Source organism: Dermochelys coriacea, chromosome 2, assembly GCF_009764565.3.
Source record: "Dermochelys coriacea isolate rDerCor1 chromosome 2, rDerCor1.pri.v4, whole genome shotgun sequence".
Taxonomy (NCBI): Eukaryota; Metazoa; Chordata; order Testudines; family Dermochelyidae; genus Dermochelys; species Dermochelys coriacea.
Window position 1 is genome coordinate 1162494 of NC_050069.1, and position 23177 is coordinate 1185670.

General features: G+C 60.1%; 1 protein-coding gene across 1 annotated transcript in view; it reads right to left on the reverse strand.

Annotated features, from left to right (window-relative positions):
• Positions 1 to 14369, reverse strand: part of LOC119851605 (dystonin-like) — a 101473-nt gene extending 87104 nt beyond the window's left edge. The window contains exons 1-5 of the mRNA XM_038391713.2: positions 13809 to 14369; positions 10838 to 11394; positions 7575 to 7646; positions 7022 to 7192; positions 6178 to 6344 (exon numbers count right to left, since the gene is read on the reverse strand). Of these exons, the coding sequence (XP_038247641.1) occupies positions 6178 to 6344; positions 7022 to 7192; positions 7575 to 7646; positions 10838 to 11335 (908 nt within the window). The 5' untranslated portion in view covers positions 11336 to 11394; positions 13809 to 14369. The remainder of the gene's footprint in view (positions 1 to 6177; positions 6345 to 7021; positions 7193 to 7574; positions 7647 to 10837; positions 11395 to 13808) is intronic.
• Positions 14370 to 23177: the final 8808 nt, after the last annotated feature.

Below are 23177 nucleotides of genomic sequence, written 5' to 3' on the forward strand. Positions count from 1 at the left end.
CCATCATAGGACCTAATCACATTAGCTACGCCATCAGGGGCTCGTTCACCTGCACATCTACCAATTTGATATATGCCATCATGTGCCAGCAATGCCCCTCTGCCATGTACATTGGCCAAATCGGACAGTCTCTATGCAAAAGAATAAATGGACACAAATCTGACATCAGGAATTATAACATTCAAAAATTGGTAGGAGAACACTTCAACTTCTCTGGCCATTCAGTAAAAGACTTAAGGGTGGCAATTTTGCAACAGAAAATCTTCAAAAACAGACTCCAAGGAGAAACTGCTGAGCTTGAATTAATATGCAAACTAGATACCATTAACTTGGGTTTGAATAGAGACTGGGAGTGGCAGGGTCATTTCACATATTGACTCTATTTCCCCATGTGAAGTATTGCAACAAAGTTCCTGCTCTACCTTGGTGGGTCTTGCGCTTATTGGCGGATTTGCTCGCCTTGGAGCTTCACGGCAGCCCTCAGCTTGGCCGTTTTTCTGAACCCACAGTCCAGGTCGACTCCACCTGTGTCTGACCAGGAATTGGGAGGTTTGGGGGGAACCCGGGCCCGCCCTCTACTCCAGGTTCCAGCCCAGGGATCTGTGGAAGGCAGCTGTCTAGAGAGCCTCCGGGAACAGCTGTGCGACAGCTACAACTCCCTGGGCTACTTCTCCATGGCCTCCTCCCAACACTTTCTTTATCCTCACCCCATGACCTTCCTCCTGGTGTCTGATGATGCTTGTACACCTCAGTCCTCCAACAGTCCACGTTCTCACTCTCAGCTCCTAATGTCTCTTGCTCCCAGCTCCTCACACGCACACCACAAACTGAAGTGAGCTCCTTTTTAAAACCCAGGTGCCCTGATTAGCCTGCCTTAATTGATTCTAGCAGCTTCTTGATTGGCTGCAGGTGTTCTAATCAGCCTGTCTTAATTGTCTCCAGAAGGTTCCTGATTGTTCTGGAACTTTCCCTGTTACCTTACCCAGGGAAAAGGAACCTACTTAGCCTGGGGCTAATATATCTGCCTTCTATTACTCTCCTACAGCCATCTGGCAAGGCCCTGTCACAGTTTCCTTAAACCATGGAAAGGGGATTTCAAGCAGTAACCTCTAATTAGCCCCACCAAGGGGGCTCAGAAAAATGCTTATTTTGTCTTTTGGAGTTCCAAGGAAAGGCTGGAACCAGCAGAAGAACACCAGTGACCTGGGCACCATGATAAAGAAGCTGCTGTTTCAACTATGTGTATGTGTGTGGTTTATGTTACATGTTGTTTGTCCAGTAGTGAACCCTGTCGACATCCATGCAGTAAATGTATGGAGAAATGATTTCTGGATGATGTCCAGTGTTGGATTGATCCATCAGTATTCAATCACACCAGCTGTTGCTTGTGTTGGGAAAAGGGGTTTGCCCATTACTATACCAGAACGGCCGGCGGGCTATCACCAAAAGCCCCATCCCAATCTGTCCTTAATGACTGGATACTCGAACCCTATGTTGGGAAATTGTACAGGACCTAAAGCCACAATATATAATATTGACTGCTTTAAGCTTGCATGGAAACAAGAAGGGATCAGTCCTTTTAGGATCCCTATATTCACCCCAAAATGTGGCATTCTGAAGGTTTGCTTGGCAGCCAGAAGGGGACATTGACCTTACCAGGTTAAATGTGTCCAAGGTCATACCTCTATGTGCCCCATATGTACAAACATTCCATAAGAGGTGAGCAGCATGGTTAAAATTATGGTATATTGAAAAATCATAAGGAAAGGACCCCAAAGGGTGTATTGGAAACTGTTTTGGGTGCATCTGGATTAGGAGTTGGGATACTGGATGCTGCTAACTTAGCGGTATTGGCAAACAAACTAAGTTATGTTACAGCTGAAACACAAGAATTGGGAAAACCCATCAGTGCATCCTTGTCAAATTAGGAATGGGATAACAATTATTTTCTAAAATGCTGCCAGTGTGGCAACAGCAAGGGGGAAAGGATTTGTTATTGTTAGCAGGGACTATGGAATCAAGACAAGAAAATGTGTCCTTAGCTTTCGCCTGCACACTGGCCCAGGAAATAGTCAGCAATTGGTCATTCAAACAGGGAAGGCATGTGAGGGAATTTCCCTTTGGAAATAAAAAAATAGTTGTGGGAAAATGATACAGAAGGGACGAGACAATTAATGATATGGTGGAAATTGGTAAACTTTACACTAAATAAAGATCAAATAGTTCTAGGAGCATATGTAGTAATGGTATACCCCAGTCTAACTATTGATATATATCCAGCGGTACCTGTGGGAATCCAGCTAACAAAACATTCGGTTATGTATTCCACTGATCCTCATTCCTGGACATATAAATAAAACCAACACTGGAAAACCATTGACATGTTTCAGTATGTGGCTCATCAAAATTTGGAATATGTGTGTGAGAATCAAAATTTACAAAAATGAGATAAATGTTTCCATGTTAAAGACAAAGGAACCCAATGGTGCATGTTTGATATAGTCACTGAACAAAAGTCAGCTGTTGTATATGCAGGAAGGGGATGTGTTGTGTTAGGAGTCATTGTCCAATGGCAGTAGTAGACTACAATGAATTGTATTTTTTGACGTATTTAGTTAATAGATGTTTTTCCAATATTATAAAGATTAAAAGTTGGGATTTTGAATACTGTGTACCTGTATGGACTGTAAACTACTTGAAGTTTAACCCACAGTTAATGACAACGTAATGTCTATAACTTTAGGCATGAATATGACCATGATAAGACAAGTGTTGATCCATCCTAAGTTACATTCCCATTTACAAGATATTGCATAGACAGGAGAACAAACACGTATTGAAGTCCAACACAATAATACAGAAATCGTGTACTGAAAACTATTGCAGATGCAGGACATCACTATTAGGGTGGTCGCCTTCTGCAACTGGTGTGCTAAATATCATGGTTCATCCCACTGTGGTGATCACTGGAATCCAACTGGCTTTATGAGTGAGCTTAGTAGTTTTGGCTAGATGGATGAAGAGAACAGTTCGAAGAATGCAGGAAGCTGGCCTGCAAAGTCAAATAAGGCCCTTGGTAATTATACCCAGGAGGCAAGGCCAAGCTCAGCAGGTCAGAGTATTGGACTCCTGTGGTAGTAACGACGGGTTTGGTAAAAGCATCGTTAAGGAGGGGACTATAAGGTATTTTTCTGCAGCCATATTAGGAGACCAGCAACCATGAGCCAAGAAGCAGGAAGTCACCTCCCCACATTCCTTCTAAATGGTATCAAAACAATGTCATATTGGGCTGTTCAGAAGGCGCCTCTCCTAACAGTCCCCACCATCTCCAGATAAGCAAGGAACCTCTTAAGATGTTTTAAAAAACTTCTTTGGATGCTTTCTGTCTGATTCTTATCAACAATTGTGGGTGTGAAATCCCTACTTCTATATTGTTTTGCCTTGATGGTCCCCACCTCTCTATTGTTTATCTGTATGATCTCTGTCTGGTTGATTGTTTCTGTCTGTTGCATAATTAATTTTACAAGGTGTAAATCAACTAAGGTGTGGGCATGACCAGGTAAAGAATGATTTCACAATATGTTAGGATTTGTCAAAGAATTATTTTGTAATATCTTAGTAAAATCATTGCTTAAGGTATAGCTAAGCGGGACTCAAGTTTCACTATATAAACTTAGGCTCAAGGTCAGCTCCCAGACTACTGCACTGGACGCACTGAAAGCGTGGGGAGGAGGTGACCAGCCCTCTGTGGAGAAAGAAGTGGTTCGCGACTATTTAGAAAAGCTGGATGAGCACAAGTCCATGGGGCCGGATGCGCTGCAACCCAGGGTGCTAAAGGAGTTGGCGGATGTGATTGCAGAGCCATTGGCCATTATCTTTGAAAACTCATGGTGATCGGGGGAGGTCCCAGACAACTGGAAAAAGGCTAATGTAGTGCCCATCTTTAAAAAAGGGAGGAAGGAGGATCCTGGGAACTACAGGCCAATCAGCCTCACCTCAGTCCCTGGAAAAATCATGGAGCAGGTCCTCAAGGAATCAATTTTGAAGCACTTAGAGGAGAGGAAAGTGATCAGGAACAGTCAGCATGGATTCACCAAGGACAAGTCATGCCTGACTTACCTAATTGCCTTCTATGATGAGATAACTGGCTCTGTGGATGAGGGGAAAACAGTGGACGTGTTGTTCCTTGACTTTAGCAAAGCTTTTGACATGGTCTCCCACAGTATTCTTGCCAGCAAGTTAAAGAAGTATGGGCTGGATGAATGGACGATAAGGTGGATAGAAAGCTGGCTAGATCATCGGGCTCAACGGGTAGTGATCAATGGCTCCAGGTCCAGTTGGCAGCCGGTATCAAGTGGAGTGCCCCAAGGGTAGGTCCTGGGGCAGGTTTTGTTCAATATCTTCATTAATGATCTGGAGGATGGTGTGGATTGCACCCTCAGCAAGTTTGCAGATGATACTAAACTGGGAGGAGAGGTAGATACGCCGGAGGGTAGGGATAGGATACAGAGGGACCTAGACTAATTAGAGGATTGGGCCAAAAGAAATCCGATGAAGTTCAACAAGGACAAGTGCAGAGTCTTGCACTTAGGACGGAAGAATCCCATGCACTGCTACAGACTAGGGACCGAATGGCTCGGCAGCAGTTCTGCAGAAAAGGACCTAGGGGTTCCAGTGGACGAGAAGCTGGATATGAGTCAACAGTGTGCCCTTGTTGCCAAGAATGCTAATGGCATTGCCAGCAGATCGAGGGACGTGATCATTCCCCTCTATTCGGCATTGGTGAGGCCTCATCTGGAGTACTGTGTCCAGTTTTGGGCCCCCCACTACAAGAAGGATGTGGATAAATTGGAAAGTGTCCAGCGGAGGGCAACAAAAATGATTAGGGGACCAGAACACATGACTTATGAGGAGAGGCTGAGGGAACTGGGATTGTTTAGTCTACGGAAGAGAAGAGGGGGGATTTGATAGCTGTTTTCAACTATCTAAAAGGGGGTTCCAAAGAGGATGGATCTAGACTGTTCTCAGTGGTAGCAGATGACAGAATAAGGAGTAATGGTCTCAAGTTGCAGTGGGGGAGGTTTAGGTTGGATATTAGGAAAAACTTTTTCACTAGCAGGGTGGTGAAACACTGGAATGCGTTACCGAGGGAGGTGGTGGAATCTCCATCCTTAGAGGTTTTTAAGGCCTGGCTTGACAAAGCCCTGGCTGGGATGATTTAGTTGGGGATTGGTCCTGCTTTGAGCAGGGGTTTGGACCAGATGACCTCCTAAGCTCCCTTCCAACCCTGGTATTCTATGATTCTATGAAGACGACCAGCTGGGAAGGAAAGAGAAAGGAAAAGGGAAAAGAAGAAGAAGGAAAGACCTGAAAAGAAGAACTCACCCCCAAGGCACAGCCTGAAATCAGAGCTGCTAAGAAACCTCTGCACGACTGTGACGTGCAGCAGCCAGAACCCAGACGAGACCGACCTTGCCTGGCCAACAGGGAAAGGCCGCCTGCCTGATTGGGATTGGTGAGCAGAGCATTGTATGCTTAGTGTGTGTATTTTGCCTGGCAATTGTTAATAAATAGAGGACAAGGATATTACTGTGTAAGGCTCGTTCGCTGATAAAAAGATCCTGCAAACCCACAAAAGAGTACGCCCTGAGCCCTGGGAACTGGGTAAGGGTGGGGGTGCCTAAATCAAACAGGTTACGCTTTGAGCCCTAGGAACTAGGTAAGGGTGGGTGCCCTGGAGTATGCGGGTAACACCACCCGCCCTCAGCTCCCAGGACAAGGTAGTGACAGGAATCCACATGGCAGCACTGGGCAGGGGATTGACATGGCTGTGGCCAGTGCCTAGCTGTGCCCTCTGCCCTGATCCCCCTCACCAGTGGTTTGGGGCAGCCTGTGGGGAGAGGGACCACAGCTCCCAGCATGGGCAGTGCCTCGCACCGTGGCCCCGAGTCTGACCAGGCACTGTCCCAGCACAAACAGCGACTGACTGACCCAAAGGGAACTGCTATGAGGTCCAGAACCCGCACCACAAACCCAGCACCAGGAGGGAGGAAAGTGGTGAGCATGGGAGGCTAGAGCCTACAGCACCCCCTGGGCCCAGCGTGCCCCCCTCACCCATTGCAGCCCCTCTGGCCTCCACAGAGCCTTGCTGCATAGATTGCAGCTCTGCTAACTCACCTGGCGTTTGCCTTCTGGATCAGTTTTCCCCACTTCTCCTGCAGGTCTGAGAGGTCTCCGCTCGCCTCCTGTTCATTTGTCCTAGCATTATGCTCACGAGGCAGCTGTCTGTCCTGCAAGACACACTCCACTCGGGGTCTCCGCTCCTCCAGAAGCCGTCTCAGGAGCTGTTAGGGAATCAGAGCACGAGGTGATGGCAGCGCTGTCCTCATGGCGAACCCAAGGGAATCTCCCCCACAGTCTAGGCACGTCGTGGCCCTCAGCTCCAGGGCAGTGATCTGAGCACCTTGCACAGCACCATGCAACCAGGGGACCAACCCACTGCACCCCCCCACCCCAGAAGGGCCAGCCGCAAGCAGCAGTCAATTATCCCCAGCCCCGGGGCTGCGGGGTGGCAGACAGACCCCCTCCAGACTGCAGGCAAGGCAGGGGCAGTGAGCAGGAGGCCAGGCAAGCGCAGCAGCATGTCCTGGAGGTGAGAGGCTGTTCAGCATCCATCAGGCATTAGCCCCAGCAGGAGCAGCTGCCGAGGCCTGCCATGGAGCCAGAGCGTGGCCAGAGCAGGGCTCGCTCCTGATGCGCTGCCCGGCACGGGCCGTGGGCTGTACGCTGTGCCTCCTTTTCATGCCCTGCCTAGCGAGACGTCACCCCCCAGGGAGCGGGCAGCACCCTGGGTGCAGGCGTGTCCGTGCTCAGCCACACACAGCAGGGATGCCTTGTCCTGGCAGCTCCGCCCCGGACACCGCAAGCACAGAGCCCCTCCTTCCCCGGCACCTACAGCCCATGGTGCTGGCTAAGGTGGAAAGCCCGGGGAGGGAGGGAGGGACCCCAAGGGCTCACTCACCTTCTGCTCCTGCAGCTGGGCTTTCACCACCTTCACTTCAGAAGAAGGAGGCTTCTGGTTGCCAACCAGGTCCTCCATGTCAGCCACCCAGATCAGCAGCGTCTCCAGTGTGTCCTGGGCCTGCTCCATGCTCGGGGAGCCCTCCGGGAGCACGATGGCCCGCAGGGCACCCTGCAGGGAGAGGAAGATGCGCCCGTGAGGACCTGGGATCCCCTTCCCCCCCGAGATCAGAGGGGCGCAAGACTCAGTTGACAAAGCAGCAGCCAGAGCTCCCTGCGACGCCTCAGGGCAGATGGGCTGCCGGCTGGTTATCATGGACATGCCACCCCAGGGGTCTGCAATCATGACAGGAGGCGCCTAGCACCCCATGGGCAGCACCAACGGCCCCTGTTAACAGCCCAGTCCCAATCCTGGGCACCCCGCCACTTTCAGCAGCATCCTACCCTGCTGCCCCACGGTAACCGCAGTGCCAGGCCCATGTGAAGCCAGCCCTCCCCTCGCCCCCCTCCTGGACCAGCCCCTTATCATTGCCCATCCTTGGGGCAACTGTTACCTTGCTGCTGAGCACGTCCCACTGCTCCCGCGAGTTGTCCCAGTCAGTAGGCAGGGCCCCTTTGCTCTGGAGCTGGTGGAGAGTCAGTCACAAAACAGCTGCTTTACACCCCCTGGACCAGGCGCCAGGGACTCAGACCCTCCGCTCCCAGCCAGGTGGGAGAGCGAGGCAGAGACCTCCCGCACCTCGCTGTTGCCTCTGCTGAGAGAGCCGTCGGCTTCAAGGGCAAAGCGGGGGCGCAAGGCTGTCTCCCCCTTCCAGCTTCTCGCTGGCAGCCGCAGCCGCGGCCCAGAACTGAGCACCCTGAGCGCGCAGAGGAGGCTCCACAGCCCAGCCGGAGCTGGGTGCCACGTCCCTGGGAGCTCTCCCTACAGGCTGCACCCAGGGGAGGCTCTCGACCATTTGGCCAGGGGCCACTGCACGGCATGGGCACGAGGCAGGAGGAGTTTGCTGGCCCACCCCAGTGAAATGCAGGAGCAATGAGACTCGGACCGAAACCAGGGTGCCACAAGCCCGTTCCCAGCTACGGTGCAGGGGGCTCGGGGGCTCAGGGGCTGGGCCTGAGACGGGCCGGAGCCAGGATACGTGTAACCCCCCGAGCCCTGGGGGTGACGATGTCTCCTGTGAAAGGAACAAGGAACCCCCCAGTCCGGCCCCTCCAAAACATCCGCCCGGCACTGGAACCCACCCAGCCCGGCTCCCCAACGCACTGGCCTGGCCCCTGTAACACACCCACCCAACACTGGAACCCCCCCAGCCCGGTCCTCCAAAGCATCCTCCCGGCACTGGAACCCACCCAGCCCGGCCCCCCAACGCACTGGCCTGGCCCCCTTAACATATCCGCCCAGAACTGCAACCCACCTAGCCCGGCCCCCACAAAGCATCCACCCAGCCTGGGATCCCGTAACGCACCTGCCCAGCACTGAAACCCACCCAGCCCAGCACCCCCAAAGCATCCACCCAGCCCGGGCCCCCTAATGCACCTGTCCGGCCCAGTCAGCCTGGTCCCCCCCCCAAAGCACCCACCCAGCCCAGCCCCCCTAATGTACCAGCCCGGCCCCCAGACGCACCCACCCAGCTCTGGAAATCACCTAGCCCGGCCCCCCCAAAGCACCCGCCCGGCCCAGCCCCCCTAACGCACCAACCCGGCCCCCCAACGCACCCACCTGGCTCTGGAACCCCCCAGCCCAGCCTCCCCAAAGCACCTGCCCGGCCCAGGCCCCTAACGCACCAGCCCGGCCCCTCAACACACCCACCTGGCTATGGAACTCACCCAGCCCGGCCCCCCCAAAGCACCCGCCCAGCCAAGCCCCCCTAATGCACCAGCCCGGCCCCCCAACGCACTGGCCTGGCCCCCTTAACGCACCAGCCCAGAACTGCAACCCACCCAGCCTGGCCCCCAGAAAGCATCCGCCCGGCCTGGGATCCCGTAACGCACCTGGCCAGAATGGGAACCCACCCAGCCCAGCACCCCCAAAGTATCCGCCAAGCCCAGGCCCCCTAATGCACCCGTCCGGCCCAGCCAGCCTGGCCCCCCCAAAGCACCCGCCCAGCCCGGCCCCCAGTAACGCACCAGCCAGGCCCCCCGACGCACCCACCCGGCTCTGGAAATCACCCAGCCCGGCCTCCCCCAAGGCACCCGCCTGGCCCAGCCCCCCTAACGCACCAACCCGGCCCCCCAACGCACCCACCTGGCTCTGGAACCCCCCAGCCCAGCCTCCCCAAAGCACCTGCCCGGCCCAGGCCCCTAACGCACCAGCCCGGCCCCTCAACACACCCACCCGGCTATGGAACTCACCCAGCCCGGCCCCCCCAAAGCACCCGCCCAGCCAAGCCCCCCTAATGCACCAGCCCGGCCCCCCAACGCACTGGCCTGGCCCCCTTAACGCACCAGCCCAGAACTGCAACCCACCCAGCCTGGCCCCCAGAAAGCATCCGCCCGGCCTGGGATCCCGTAACGCACCTGGCCAGAATGGGAACCCACCCAGCCCAGCACCCCCAAAGTATCCGCCAAGCCCAGGCCCCCTAATGCACCCGTCCGGCCAAGCCAGCCTGGCCCCCCCAAAGCACCCGCCCAACCCGGCCCCCAGTAACGCACCAGCCAGGCCCCCCGACGCACCCACCCGGCTCTGGAAATCACCCAGCCCGGCCTCCCCCAAGGCACCCGCCTGGCCCAGCCCCCCTAACGCACCAACCCGGCCCCCCAACGCACTGGCCTGGCCCCCTTAACGCACCCGCCCAGCACTGGAACCCCCCAGCCCGGCCTCCCCAAAGCACCTGCCCGGCCCAGGCCCCTAACACGCCTGCCTGGCACCAGGACCTGCCTGGCCCATCACTCCTAGTCACCCTTAGCATGTGACTTCTCCATTGGGGAGCCTGGGTACGCCTGACCCCCGGCCCCGCCCCGAGGCCCACTCCCCTGAAAGCTGCACCCATGCTGCACCCCTGACCCCGCCTGGCCTCCTCCCCCAAGGCCCCCCTGCAGGTGGAGGGGGACGGGCAGAGGCGGAGGGAGGGCAGGGCTTGGGGGGGAGAGGACGGTGGCAGTGGGGTGGAGCATGGTGGGAGCTCACGGGGCGCCACATGTCCGCCCCTTGAGATTGTGCCCCACCAGTATGGGGAAGCACCAGTCTCTATCCAGGCCCCCAACGCACCCACTCCACACCAGAGCCTGCCCGGCCCCCTTATTCAAGACACTCAGGACCGGAGCGCACCTGGCCCTCCTAACGCACCCGCCCAGCACCAGAGCAGGCCGGGCATGGTCCCCTAATGAACCTCCCAGCACCACAGCCTGGCCCTCCTAACGCACCTGCCCGACGGCCCAGCACTGCAGCCCGGCCTGGCCTGGTGCCCCTGAGTCGCACCCTCCTGGCACCCCAGCCCAGCCATCAGAGCAGAACCTGCCCAGAGCCAGCCAGGCCTGGCTGTCAGAGACGCTCTGAAATGGTCCTGCCGCTGGAGATCGCTGGGACACCGCGGGACACCTGCCCCCACCCGCCAAAGACTCTGGCCCTGTGCAGGCAGTGGGGCCATGGGTGTCACCAGAGCCTGCAGCGCGCTCCCCTCACATTGGTGTGCTCCCCACCCCGCCCCAGAGGATAAAGGCCAGGACTCCTGGCCTGCCGGGGGGAACCCCACAAACAAACAGCTCCAGGGCAGCGAGCCCCCTGCAGAGCCCTGTGTGTGGCCTGGGGGCCGATGCAGCATCCCTGGCCTGGCTGCTGGCCTCCGAGGGGTCTGAGAGGCTGGCACAGATTATTAACCTCCGTCCGCTCCCCGGCACACTCCGTCAGCACCTTCACCGTCCTGGTGACGACGGGCTCCCCGCCCGGGTACTCGGTCACTTCCACAATCTCCGTCACGATGGTCTCCGTCACCTCGGTCACCTCGGTCACCTCCCTGGTGCTGACGGGCTTCCAGGCCCAGCTGCTGCCCGAGTTCCTGTGGGGGGCATCTCTTGGGGGGGTCCAGGCTGCCCCAGCCGCTTCCAGCTGGGCTTTGAGGGGGTTGCAGCCCCTGCTCCCGTTCTGCACCTTGGGCAGGGGGCTGCTCGCCTGGCTCTTAGGCGGGCCTGGGCTCAGGCTCCAGCCGTTCTCGATCACCACCGGGTTCAGGGGAGACTTTTCGGGGGCCCCAGCTCTGGCGTCACAGTTGTTCCTCCCTGCCGGGTGCTCGGGGCCAAGCCCCACGTCCTTCAGGAACTCCTCCGGCGCCTGGTTCTTGTCTCCCAGGCAGCTGGGTCTGCCTGGCACGTTCCCCATGGCCAGAGGGTGGCCCGAGCCGGCGGGCCGGCCCGTTAGCCCTGCTGCTCAGAGCCAGCCTAGAACAAACGAGGGGCAGCCACATTACTGGCGTGGGACAGACACCAGCAGGCCACTCGGGACACAGGTCAGCAGGCCCTGGGGACCTGCAGGCCCCAGGTCCCCCCGGGAGCGTGGGCCATTCCCACCCCCTCTGGGAACCCGCCCAGGAGCCACCTGCGGCTGCCCACGCAAGATGCGCTGCCTCCCCCGAGGGATGGCACTGAGGCTGCCTGGTGCGAGAGGGCCCTGGGCTGAGGCCCATCCTGCCATCCCAGGCACCAGCCCCCGACCCGGGGATTTCAGCCCTTCCAGCAGGTCTCTTCGTTTCCTGACCAGCTGCCCAAGTTCCTGCCCTGTGGGCAGTGCAGCTCCCAGAGCCCGGATCTGAGCACAGGGCTGCGAAGGGCTGAGCTCCGGGTGAGAGGAAGGGACAAGGCACCTGCAGCCGCCAGCCAGGAGAGAGGCTGCAGCCCTAAGGGGCCCGGGGCAGAGCAGGGCTGGGCTCGGGATGGGGACTGGAGCGGGGAGCAGGGTGAGGAGACGGGCTTAAGGAGAGGGGACAACAGGGCACAGAGGGACTTCCGGGGCTGCCGACTCCAGGCTGCTGCCCCAGGCCACCTCTGGGCTGGCAGGACGTTCCCGGAACCTGTGTGGCGGGCGATGCCAGCGCTTAGGGCTAACAGGAATGTAGATGAAGGGGCATGAGGGAGGCAGCACAGGGCACCAGGCAGACGGGCAGCTGCTTCCAACCGGCATCGCTTTGTACCATTGGATTAACTCCTGGCCAAGCTGGAGCCGGGAGAAAAGAGCCATCTGTCTGCAGCGCCCTGACAAAGGGAGCACCGGGGGGTCTGAAAGGGGCGAGCTGCTACAGACTGTGGGGCTGGCGAACCATCAGTCATTGAAACACCCACACTGCAGACAGGAGTCAGACAGCCGGCCCCATTCCGCTTTCAGCCAGCCACAGCCCATAAATCCCAGCATCACCCGGACACGGCCCCATCATCCCTGAGCAACCCCCCAGCCTTGCCATCTGCACCGTGCATCCATCACTCGGACACCAAGGCTCAACGCCCCCCAGAGACGGATCGCCGGACCCCCATCCCCACCACGGAGCACCTGCCACCAGACACCAGCTTGCTGCTTGAAACATCCCCACCTTCCCCAGCAGCCACCCCATGGGCCACAACACACACACATGCCGGCAGAGTCCCTACCCCCTGGCAGGAATCAGTACACCCTGCAACACACACACACGAGTCCCTACACCCTTCAACACACACACACACACACACACACGAGTCCCTACACCCTGCAACACACACACACGTGTCCTTACACCCTGCAACACAGACACACACACACACACGAGTCCCTACACCCTGCAACACACACACATGTGTCCTTACACCCTGCAACACAGACACACACACACACACACGAGTCCCTACACCCTGCAACACACACACGAGTCCCTATACCCTGCAACACAGACACACACACACACACACGAGTCCCTACACCCTGTAACACACACACACAAGTCCCTACACCCTGCAACACACACACATACACGCACACACACACACGAGTCCCTACACCCTGCAACACACACACACACGTGTCCTTACACCCTGCAACACAGACACACACACACACACGAGTCCTTACACCCTGCAACACAGACACACACACGAGTCCCTACACCCTGCAACACACACACACGAGTCCTTACACCCTGCAACACACACACGATTCCCTACACCCTGCAACACAGACACACACACACGAGTCCCTACACCCTGCACCACACACACGAGTCCTTACACCCTGCAACACACACACGAGTCCCTATACCCTGCAACACAGACACACACACACACGAGCCCTTACACCCTGGAACACACACACACACAGACACACACAGAGGAGTCCCTACCCCCTGCAACACACATCCTTGCGAGTGGGAGCCCACATATCCTACTCTCCCACACACACACGGGAGCCCCCAAACCCTGCAACCAACAACCACCGTGGAGTACATCAGCACCCTGCACTAGACCCCTCCCCATGGAAAGCATGTCCCCCTGGGAGTCATACAGGAGCCACCAGCACCCTGCGACTGCCACACTGACACGTGCACTGACACACACACACAGGAACTACCTACCGGACTCTAGTCACCTCCCAAAGGAGCTGCCCACCCACCACCCCCGGACACTCAGCCAGCCACACCCTGCCGCCCCAGCAGGAGCCACCAGGCACCTGAGCTGTGTCCGGGGGCAGAGGAGGGAGGTGCTGTCTCAGTGGTTAGAGCAGGTGGCTTGGGACCCAGGACGCCTGGGTTCTGTGTCTCTCGCCCAGCTTGGGTCAGTCATTCCCTGCGCTGGCCACAGGTTCTCCAGCTGGGGGGGAGGAGAATGACACTTACCCCTCGGTAACGTGCCCTGAGCTCCGCGGGCCAAAGGCGGGTACAGGGAGAGAGTAAAACTGCTCATCCAGACAGACCCACGCCAGGGTGTGACAGACGCATGGGCAGCCTCTGGCCTGGGAGTCAGTCGCGGCTCCCTCTGCAGCGTCTGGCTGTCCGGGCGCCCGCCAGGGCTCCTGCGGCCCGTGAGGCTGGCAGTGCCGGGCCCGCGGTGCAGGGTGGAAGCGTGCGCACCGACGCCAGCAGAGACTTTGGCTGAAGTTACAGAGGCAGCGACATCGTCTGGGCTGCCTGAACTGGCCTCATGCAAACCTGGTGGTGCCAGGGGGGCCTTTGGTGCCACTTCCAAGGCACTTGGCTGGCTTCTGCGTCCCACGCCGGCCACGGTCCTCAAGTGGGGTCTTCTCAGCCAGGCTCGGCGCAGGCTGCTGAGAAGGGCCAAGCAGGCCCCTGAGGCCAGCCGGCTCTGCTCCTCGCTTCACCCGCTTGCTGGTGGCTTGGAGCTGTCACGCTGCAGCCACCCGGCTCGCCGGGGGACGGGGCGGGGAGAGGTGCTGGCCAGGACGGGCTGCTGGGAAACCAACTTTCCCGAGCCTCCACCCTCCCTCTGCCCAGGGCTGGGCCTGCAGAAATCCCTGGTGCCAGGCGCCAGTCCAGCAGGTCAGGCCTCAGCGCCCACCCTGTGCCGGGGCAGGTTGCAAGGTGCTGGGAGGGCCGGAGGAGAGGGTGGCCTCTCTCTGCAGCAGGGAAGACCCACCCTCACCCCTCGCCACCTCCCCTCCCCCTCTGACCCCTCTGCACACTCGCACTAATACAATAAGCCTGCTCCCGTTAACTCTTTGCTCACTAATTCACAACTGGCCCTGTTACCGGGGAAACCCTCCGGGGACTCTCAGCCATCCTCGGAGGGGGAGGGGGGCAGGGCTTCCCACTAACAGCCCATGGTGGAGCAGCAGCTTTCCCATAGGATTGCTGCAGGGACCCCCGGGGCCGGCCTGCCCCCAGTGCAACCAGTGCCAGCGCCCCAGCTCCAGCCCCGGGCCCAGACTCATGGGGGGGTGGGGTTGGCGGCACTTGTGGGGCTGAGGCTTGGCTGGGACCCAGGTCACAGTGAGGAGGCATGGGGTGTCTCCTTTCTCCCCACAGTCCCCTGGGCCGCGGTGGCACAGAGTCTAGAGGGGGCTGCCCGTGCTAACGGGAACAGATACGGGGTCTTCACTAGAGCACAGGGTCTGTCCAGCTTCCTTCTGCTCCCCTTGGGGAGTCCTGCCCAGCAGCTCCAATGACAGGAGCCGTGGCCTCTGGCTGGGCGCCCACAGAGCCCTTGGCCTGCTCAGCACCATGGGAAGGGAGCCCCTCAATTGCTGGGGCTGGGGCTCACCCCCCGGGCGGCTTCTGGCTCCCTGCAGAGGGAATGTCCCAGCTGCAGGCCTGGCTGGCTAACAGGATTACAGGGGAGCCATCGGCGCCTGCCTCGTCCCTGGCTGCCCCCAGCCCCCCTCCCTCCCCCAGGCTCTGGAAGTCTGCCAGTCACAGATGGGCACAGCGCCCTCCCCCAGGGCTGGCATGCCAAGGACTTTCTGGTGTGGCCCGGCTCTGTGCCGGGCCGGGGCCTAGAGCAGGCGGCCGAGCTCTGCAGCCAAAGCCTTCCTGAGAGCCGCGGACCCCGGCAGGGGCTCAGGAGTCTGGGCCGGATGCTGCTCCTCCCCCTGCAGAGATGCCAAAGCGTGGCCCTGGGTGGAGGCAACCCCTGAGTCTCAGCCGCTGGCCAGACCTGTCATCCAGGAGCTGCTGCCCTCAGCGCCAGGACCAGTGCCCTGAGCGGGGCAGCACAGGGAGCAGGATCCTCACTGCTCTGGGGTGGGAGCCCACAACCCCACTGGCTTTTGTGCAGCACACGCCACACCTCACTGCAACCCCCCCCCCGATTTGCTGGCCCCCCACGCCCCACGGGCGCAGCCATGCAGCCTTGGTGCCCTTGCTGGGGGGAGAAGAGCGGCTGGTGCGTTGGGCCTCGCGGCGTGGAAGGAGAGCAGGGGGGCGGAGGGGCTGGCTGACCCAGCCGCCGAAGAGGGAGCCCCCACAGCAGACTCTGCCAGGATGACAGGGAGTGAGGGGCCAGGAGTGCCTGGCCCCAGGCACGTGGGAGCCTGGCTGCCCTTCGGACAGGCTCTTCCCAGGGAGCCCAGAGCAGACGGACGGGACTCGTTCAAGGCTCACCACCAGGCTTTCTCCTGAAAGACAAGCGGGCCGAGGGCCAAACCGGGGGGCTTTTGTCTGCCCGGCTGCTGGAGGCATTGGGGGGAAATTAGTATATTCTCAGGCACCCCTGGCAGCAGGCGGGACCCTGAGCTCTCTCTGACCAGCTCTGTCCCTTCCCGCAGCTCGGCAGCCCGGCTGCAGCCCTGCTCTGAGCACCCTCCCAGGGGCTTAGAGCCGAGCGCCAGACAGAGCCAGCAGGCAGGACCCCTCTGTGCCTGGCCCCCACTTCCCAGTCTCTGTGGCTGCTCCTCCTCCAGCCCCTGGGTTTACCCACTCAACGCCCCCTGCCCACGCCAGCCGTACTGCCCCCCCCGCCCCGGCCTCCATTCCTCTCTCACCCTGCCAGCCCCCACTCAACCCCTTTGCTCCTTCCCCGTGGCCCACAGGCACTCAGGCTGAACGCCATGCAGGCCGCGGGGTGCTCCTCGACCCCCATGTGCCAGGGGGCTCTCACAGTACAGGTGGGCGCTCCCACCCAGGCGAGGCGCTCCTGCCTGCTGGGGGGGGCAGGCCTTTGCTCTCCTTCCCCTGCAGGGTTATTCCCAGGGGGAGGCAGGGCATACCGCGGCTCCATCCCCCCGTAGGGCAGGGGAGAGTCGAGCTGAGCGCAGGCGGCTGGGATCTGCGGCCTCGGATCCTGGGCGTTGGGTGGGTTTTGCCGCGGGCTTTGTCTGTGCAGGGGCTGGGATGAATGGCCCTTTCAATTTGTGCTGTCATGGATGCAGCGGGAGCCGTGTGAGGCCAGGCGCGGAACAAAAGGCGCTGGGGAGGGATTCCATTCACCCCCCTGCCTGGCGGGGAGGGGCTGGCCAGGGCAGCTCTGGGCAGCTGGGCACTCCCCGCTGCTCTCCCTGCACACAGCGGAGCTGCAGCCTGGCCAGAGGACGGGGACAGAGGGGCCAGCGCCGTGCAGGACACGTTAACTTCCTGCCCACGAAGCTGCACGGCTGGGCCGGACACAGGCACTTGGGGGGCTGTGAGCACACTGGGGCACAGCCTGAGCAGGGACCCACAGGCAGCGGGGAGCGGAGGGGAGGCTGGGCAGGGACACATCAGTCTGGGGGGGTGGACCTTGGCAAGGTCACATGGGTCTGGGGTGGGGGGAGGTGAACAGGGAAACACGGGTCCAGAAGGGCAGCTGGGCAGGGTCACATGGGTCTGGGGGGCTGGGCAGACACACATGGGTCCAGGGGAGGGTCCTGGGCAGAGACACATGGGTCCAGGTGTGTGTGGCGGGGCCTCGCCTGGTGCGAGGGGCCCCCTGCACAGGGCTGCCTAGGGCAGGTAGAGTAGGGCCCACGCACCCAGCCCAAACCCAACGTGTGAAGGCAGGTGGTGCTGGGCAGGGACCTGGGCTGGGGCCCGGGGCCCGGGGCCCGGGGACAGTGCCGGGCAGGCTGAGCCCCTGGGGCAGGGAGCCAAGGCACCGGCTGGATGCTGGGCAGCCATAGGGGAGCCCGGCAGGTGGAGATCCGGTGGGAGTCCTGTGGCCTCCCCACACCAGCCAGCCAGGCGCAGGGCACCCAGCTCGCTGCCAGGGGCTCCGGGCAGGGGGCTGCAGCACCCGGCCCCAGCTCGCCCCGGCTCTCACCTCTGGGCTGGGCTCTCCGTCGGGCAAGGCCGGGAGCCTCTTCTCCATGGCATCCAGCCAGCGACGCAGGGCGAGCAGCTGCTCCCGCACTTCCAGCCTCCAAGCCTGCCACTCGCTCCTCTTCCAGTCCCTGCACGCAAGGACAGGGCACAGGGAGAGCTATGGGGAGCAGTGCCACAGGGTGCCCTGGCTGGGAGCAATCTGGGGCCCCCACCCTACCCCCATCCTCCTGGGGCTTGGTAGGAACTGGCCCCTCCCCAACCCCTGGGGCCCCCACCCCAATAGAATCATAGAGTATCAGGGCTGGAAGGGACCTCAGGAGGTCACCTAGTCCCACCCCCTGCTCAAAGCAGGACCAACCCCAACTAAATCATCCCAGCCAGGGCTTTGTCAAGCCTGACCTTAAAAACTTCTAAGAAAGGAGATTCTACCACCTCCCTAGGGAGCCCGTTCCAGTGCGTCACCACCCTCCTGGCGAAAAAGTTTTTCCCAATATCCAACCTAGACCTCCCCCACTGCAACTTGAGACCATCGCTCCTCGTTCTGTCATCTGCCACCACTGAGAACAGTCTAGATCCATCCTCTTTGGAACCCCCATTTAGGTAGTTGAAAGCAGCTAGCAAATCCCACCTTATTCTTCTTTTCTGCAGACTAAACAATCCCAGTTCCCTCAGCCTCTCCGCATAAATCATGTGTTTCAGGCCCCTAATCATTTTTGTTGCCCTCCGCTGGATTCTCTCCAATTTATCCACATCCTTTCTGTAGTGGGGGGGCCCCAAAACTGGACGCAGTACTCCAGGTGTGGCCTCACCAGTGCAGCGTAGAGGGGAATGATCCCTTCCCTCGATCTGCTGGCAACAGTCTTCCTAATGCTGCTCAATACAACCCCCAGGGCTGCCTGGGGCCGGCCCCTCCCCACTCCCAGGGCCCCCAACTCCATCCCCCTGGGGCTCCCTAGGGACTGGCCCCACTCTGCCACAAACTCCCAGATTAGGGTGGAATGATATTGCCAATGTAACAAAACTGATTGTCCAACTGATTCAGATCATGAGGGCCGGGGGCTCAGCTCATGAGTCTCCAAGAGCCCCCCCACCTGGGGTTCTTGCCTGCCCCAATCTCCCTGAATGCTGCTGCTTCCTGGTGGGGGAGATGAGGCAGCATCACTGGGGGATGTCAGGCCCCCAGGGTGCCCTGCTGGTGGTGGGAGGGGGGATAGTGTCATGGGGCGGGGGGTGCATTAAGCACAGGTGAACACACAGGAACCAGACACGGGCTGGGACCAGGCCAGCTAGGGTGCCTCCTCACCCTGGCCACCCGCCCGGGGACAGGCTGGCACTGCCTTAGTCTGGCGCGAGGGGCAGTCTGACCCTCCATCGATCACATCCCGGGGGCAGGCTGACACTGCCTTAGTCTGGCGCGAGGGGCAGTCTGACCCTCCATCGATCACACCCCGGGGACAGGCTGGCACTGCCATGGCCACTGCTGAACAGGTGCCTCATGGCTCAGCGACTCCAGTGCCCAGACATGTTCAGAGGCACCCACTGCAGCAGGTCCTCTCACTTTGCCTTGGCTGCCCACTCCCTACTTCCAGGGGCCCCAGCTCGCCCCATGGGGCCCCAGCTCCCACCCCGGGGCCCAGGCACATGGCCTCAGCTGAGCTCTGCATTCTGCCCCGCGTGTGACTGCAGACAGACAGACCTGCCCACAGGAGCCCAGACCCCAGCATCCCGCCTTCCCTAGCCACCCAGCCCTGCGGGAGCCCCCAGGAAAGCCAGCCTCCCAGCGGACAGGGATCACCCCGCGGTCTGTGGGCTATGAGACTGCAGCACCCCAGCCCTGCCAGAGCCCCAGCTGGGCTGGCTCCGGCGCCCACGTGCCCTGCCCCAGCCGAGCGCTGTGTGTGCTGGCTCTCAGGCAGCTGTGCACTGCTGGACCTGCTCACGCACACTCAGCTGTGCGTGTCCAGGGGCTTGCCCAGGGTCACTTGCAGCTGGAACATGTGTCTGGACAATTACCCAGTTACCCCAGCACGAGGCAGACGTGCAGGGAACATCTCGGCCCTAAACCCCACCCAGGGCGTCTCAGCGCCGGGTTCAAAGGGCTCCTGCTACAGCACTAACCGGCCGTAAGGGTCCGCGCTCGGGCTCGGAGGCCCAGCGCGCCGGCCTGTGCAGGAACAGCCGCACGGCTACTCTGAGCGCCCTGCTGCGAGCCCCAGCCTGTGGACTCAGGCTCAGACTGGTGGCCCTGGGTTTTTGCAGTATAGCCGTACCTTAGAGCGGGGGAGGGGCAGGGGTCTCAACCTTTTTCTTCCTGAGGACCCCCTTCAACTTGCTATAAAAACGCCAGGGCCTGGCGGGGGGTGGGGGGGAAAGGAGCATGGGGCTCCAGACCTGGGGGGATCTTTGGACATAGGCATAGTTTTACTTCTATTTGGGGGGAGGCAAAGGCTGGCGGGGTTCAAGCCAGCTCCGCACAGCGGGCCCAGGGAGGGAGCGCTACCTCCACTCCCTGACTCACTCAGGAGGCAACCCAGCCGGACTGGGCTGTGGGGGGACACAACCAAAAAATATAACTCAAAGCGAGGATGCAGTTCAAAAACTGTGAAAACCACTCAGGGTGTAGGGAGGGGGTAGCTAGGGGCTGTGTGCGGGTGGGGGTGTAGCTCAGGGGGCAATGAGGGGGTAGCTAGGGGTTGTGTGGGGGCAGGGGTGTAGTTCACAGTGCAGGGAGGACGTAGCTAGGGGCTGTGTGCAGGCAGGGGGTAGCTCAGGGTGCAGGCAGGGGGTAGCTCAGGGTGCAGGCAGGGGGTAGCTAGGGGCTGTGTGTGGGCAGGGGTGTAGCTCAGAGTGCAGGGAGGGGTAGCTGGGGGCTGTGTGCGGGCAGGGGTGTAGCTCAGGGTGCAAGTAGAGGATAGCTAAGGGCTGTGAGTGGGCGGGGGTGTAGCTCAGGGTGCAGGGAGGGGGTAGCTAGGGGCAGTGTGCGGGCAGGGGGGGTAGCTCAGAGTACAAGGAGGGGGTAGCTCAGGGTGCAGGGAGGGGGTAGTTAGGGGCTGTGTGTGGGCGGGAGGGGCTCCCAGCTGCAGCAGGGGGTGCGCTGGGGGTCCTGGCTTCAGCTCCCCCCCCCCCGCTCCTGGCTTGGGGGTAGAGGTTTGCCAGCTTTAGCCCCGTGCCGCTCCTGGCTGGGGCAGGGGTTGGGGGGCTGCTGGCTGCAGCCCTGGAGCTCAGGGGAACCAGGTTTCAGCCATGGGGCTCCACAGCCCCTGAAAGGGCTCAGGGACCCCCAGGGGGCTGCGGACCCCCGGTTGAGAACACAGCCTTAGAGCAGCTGCCAGTGAGATGGTCATTTAACCCCTTCCACAGCCAGAAGGGGCCACTTCCAAAGGCAACCGCAGGAGCCTCATTCCTGACGCCCATGGCTCCAGGTCTGTGTTGACCTGGAATGTAAACCTGGGTGCAGGTCCCAGGGCTCTGGGCCCCCCATCACTCTCTTCCCTGCCTGCACCTTGTGTCACCGTTTAGAGCTGTGCGGCGGGTGTGGGAAGTGCTCCCAAGGCATATCCCCGGTCGCTGTCACCCAGGGCAGGAGTCTTGCACGGCCATTTGGCCCAGGTCGAAGTGACCCCAGAGAGTGCTGGGCAGGGCAGAATGCCCCCCTCCCCGCCATGAAATTTGCCTTTTATGAAGCAGCCTGGCAGAGAGGCCACTGCAAGGAGGAACAGTAACCCAGCCCTCTGCTGTGCCAACCCATGGACCTAGACAAGGCTCGCATCTGCCACCTGGCAGTGCTGGGGGCCTGTGTTTGCCTCTCCCCAGTCTGTCCATCAGGGATCCATACCTCTCCAGCCCCTCTGTGCCTGGCGTTGGGGTCTCCGGGCTCTTTCCAGAGAGACTGGTGTCGTCCACAGCAAAAAGCTTCTGCAAAGATACCGCCGGGAAAGGGACACGGTTACAGCTCTTCTCCAGCCAGGTCTGCACCTTAGGGCTTGGAACGGGGTGAAAACCCAGAGGCCAGCACGCACTGCAGACTGAGCCGTGCCAGCTGGGTGGGGAGAAGAGAGCAGGCCAGGGACATACACAGACTGGGCTGATACTGCAAAGCCCAGTGAGGACAGAGAACTGCCCTAAGACGGGACCAGCGCAGAGCTGGGGCACAATCACACGCTTGCCCCACTCATTCCTGCAGCTGCAACATCACTCAGCAGGGCTGCAGGCCGGGAGCAGGATCCCCCGACGCCTCCCACTTACTAGACGCTACACAGGTCACTGCTCTTCTCCCACCTCTCTGCAGGCTCCCACTCAATCCACTCCCCATGGCTCACCCGAACCCCATACTAGCAGATGTCTCTCCACCCTACTCTTCCCCGCAGCTCACCCAAACCCCATCCTAGCAGCTGTCTCTCCAATCTACTCCTCCCCGCAGCTCCCCAGAGCTCACCCCAACCCTGTCCTACCAGCCATCTCTCCAATCTCCTCCTCCCTGCAGCTCACCTGAACCCCGTCCAACCAGCCGTCTCTCCAATCGACTCCCCACGGCTCACCTCAACCCCGTCCTACCAGCCGTCTCTCCAATCGACTCCCCACGGCTCACCTCAGCCCCGTCCTACCAGCCGTCTCTCCAATCGACTCCCCATGGCTCACCTCAGCCCCGTCCTACCAGCCGTCTCTCCAATCGACTCCCCACGGCTCACCTCAGCCCCGTCCTACCAGCCGTCTCTCCAATCGACTCCCCACGGCTCACCCGAACCCCGTCCTAGCAGCTGTCATTCCAATCTACTCTTCCCCGCAGCTCACCCGAACCCCATCCCAGCAGCTGTCTCTCCAATCTACTCTTCCCTGCAGCTCACCTCAACCCCGTCCTACCAGCCGTCTTTCCAATTGACTCCCCACGGCTCACCCAAACCCTGTCCTACCAGCCGTCTCTCCAATCTACTCCTCTCCGCAGCTCACCCGAATCCCGTCCTACCAGCCGTCTCTCCAATCTACTCCTCTCCGCAGCTCACCCGAATCCCGTCCTACCAGCCGTCTCTCCAGTCGACTCCCCACGGTTCACCCGAACCATGTCCTACCAGCCGTCTCTCCAGTCGACTCCCCACGGTTCACCCGAACCATGTCCTACCAGCCCTCTCTCCAATCTACTCCTCCCTGTGGCTCACTGCAACCCCGTCCTACCAGCCGTCTCTCCAATCAACTCCCCAGAGCTCACCCCAACCCCGTCCTACCAGGTGTATCACCAATCGACTCCCCATGGCTCACCTCAACCCCGTCCTAGCAGCTGTCTCTCCAATTGACTCCCCATGGCTCACCCGAACCCCATCCTACCAGCCGTCTCTCCAATCGACTCCCCACGGCTCACCCAAACCCCATCCTGCCAGCTGTCTCTCCAATCAACTCCCCACGGCTCACCCCAACCTCCCCTACTGAGCCATCTCTCAAATCTACTCCTCCCCGTGGTTCACGCAAACCCATCCTACCCAGATGTCTCTCCTGTGTTGCACTCCATATGCTTTATGAAAA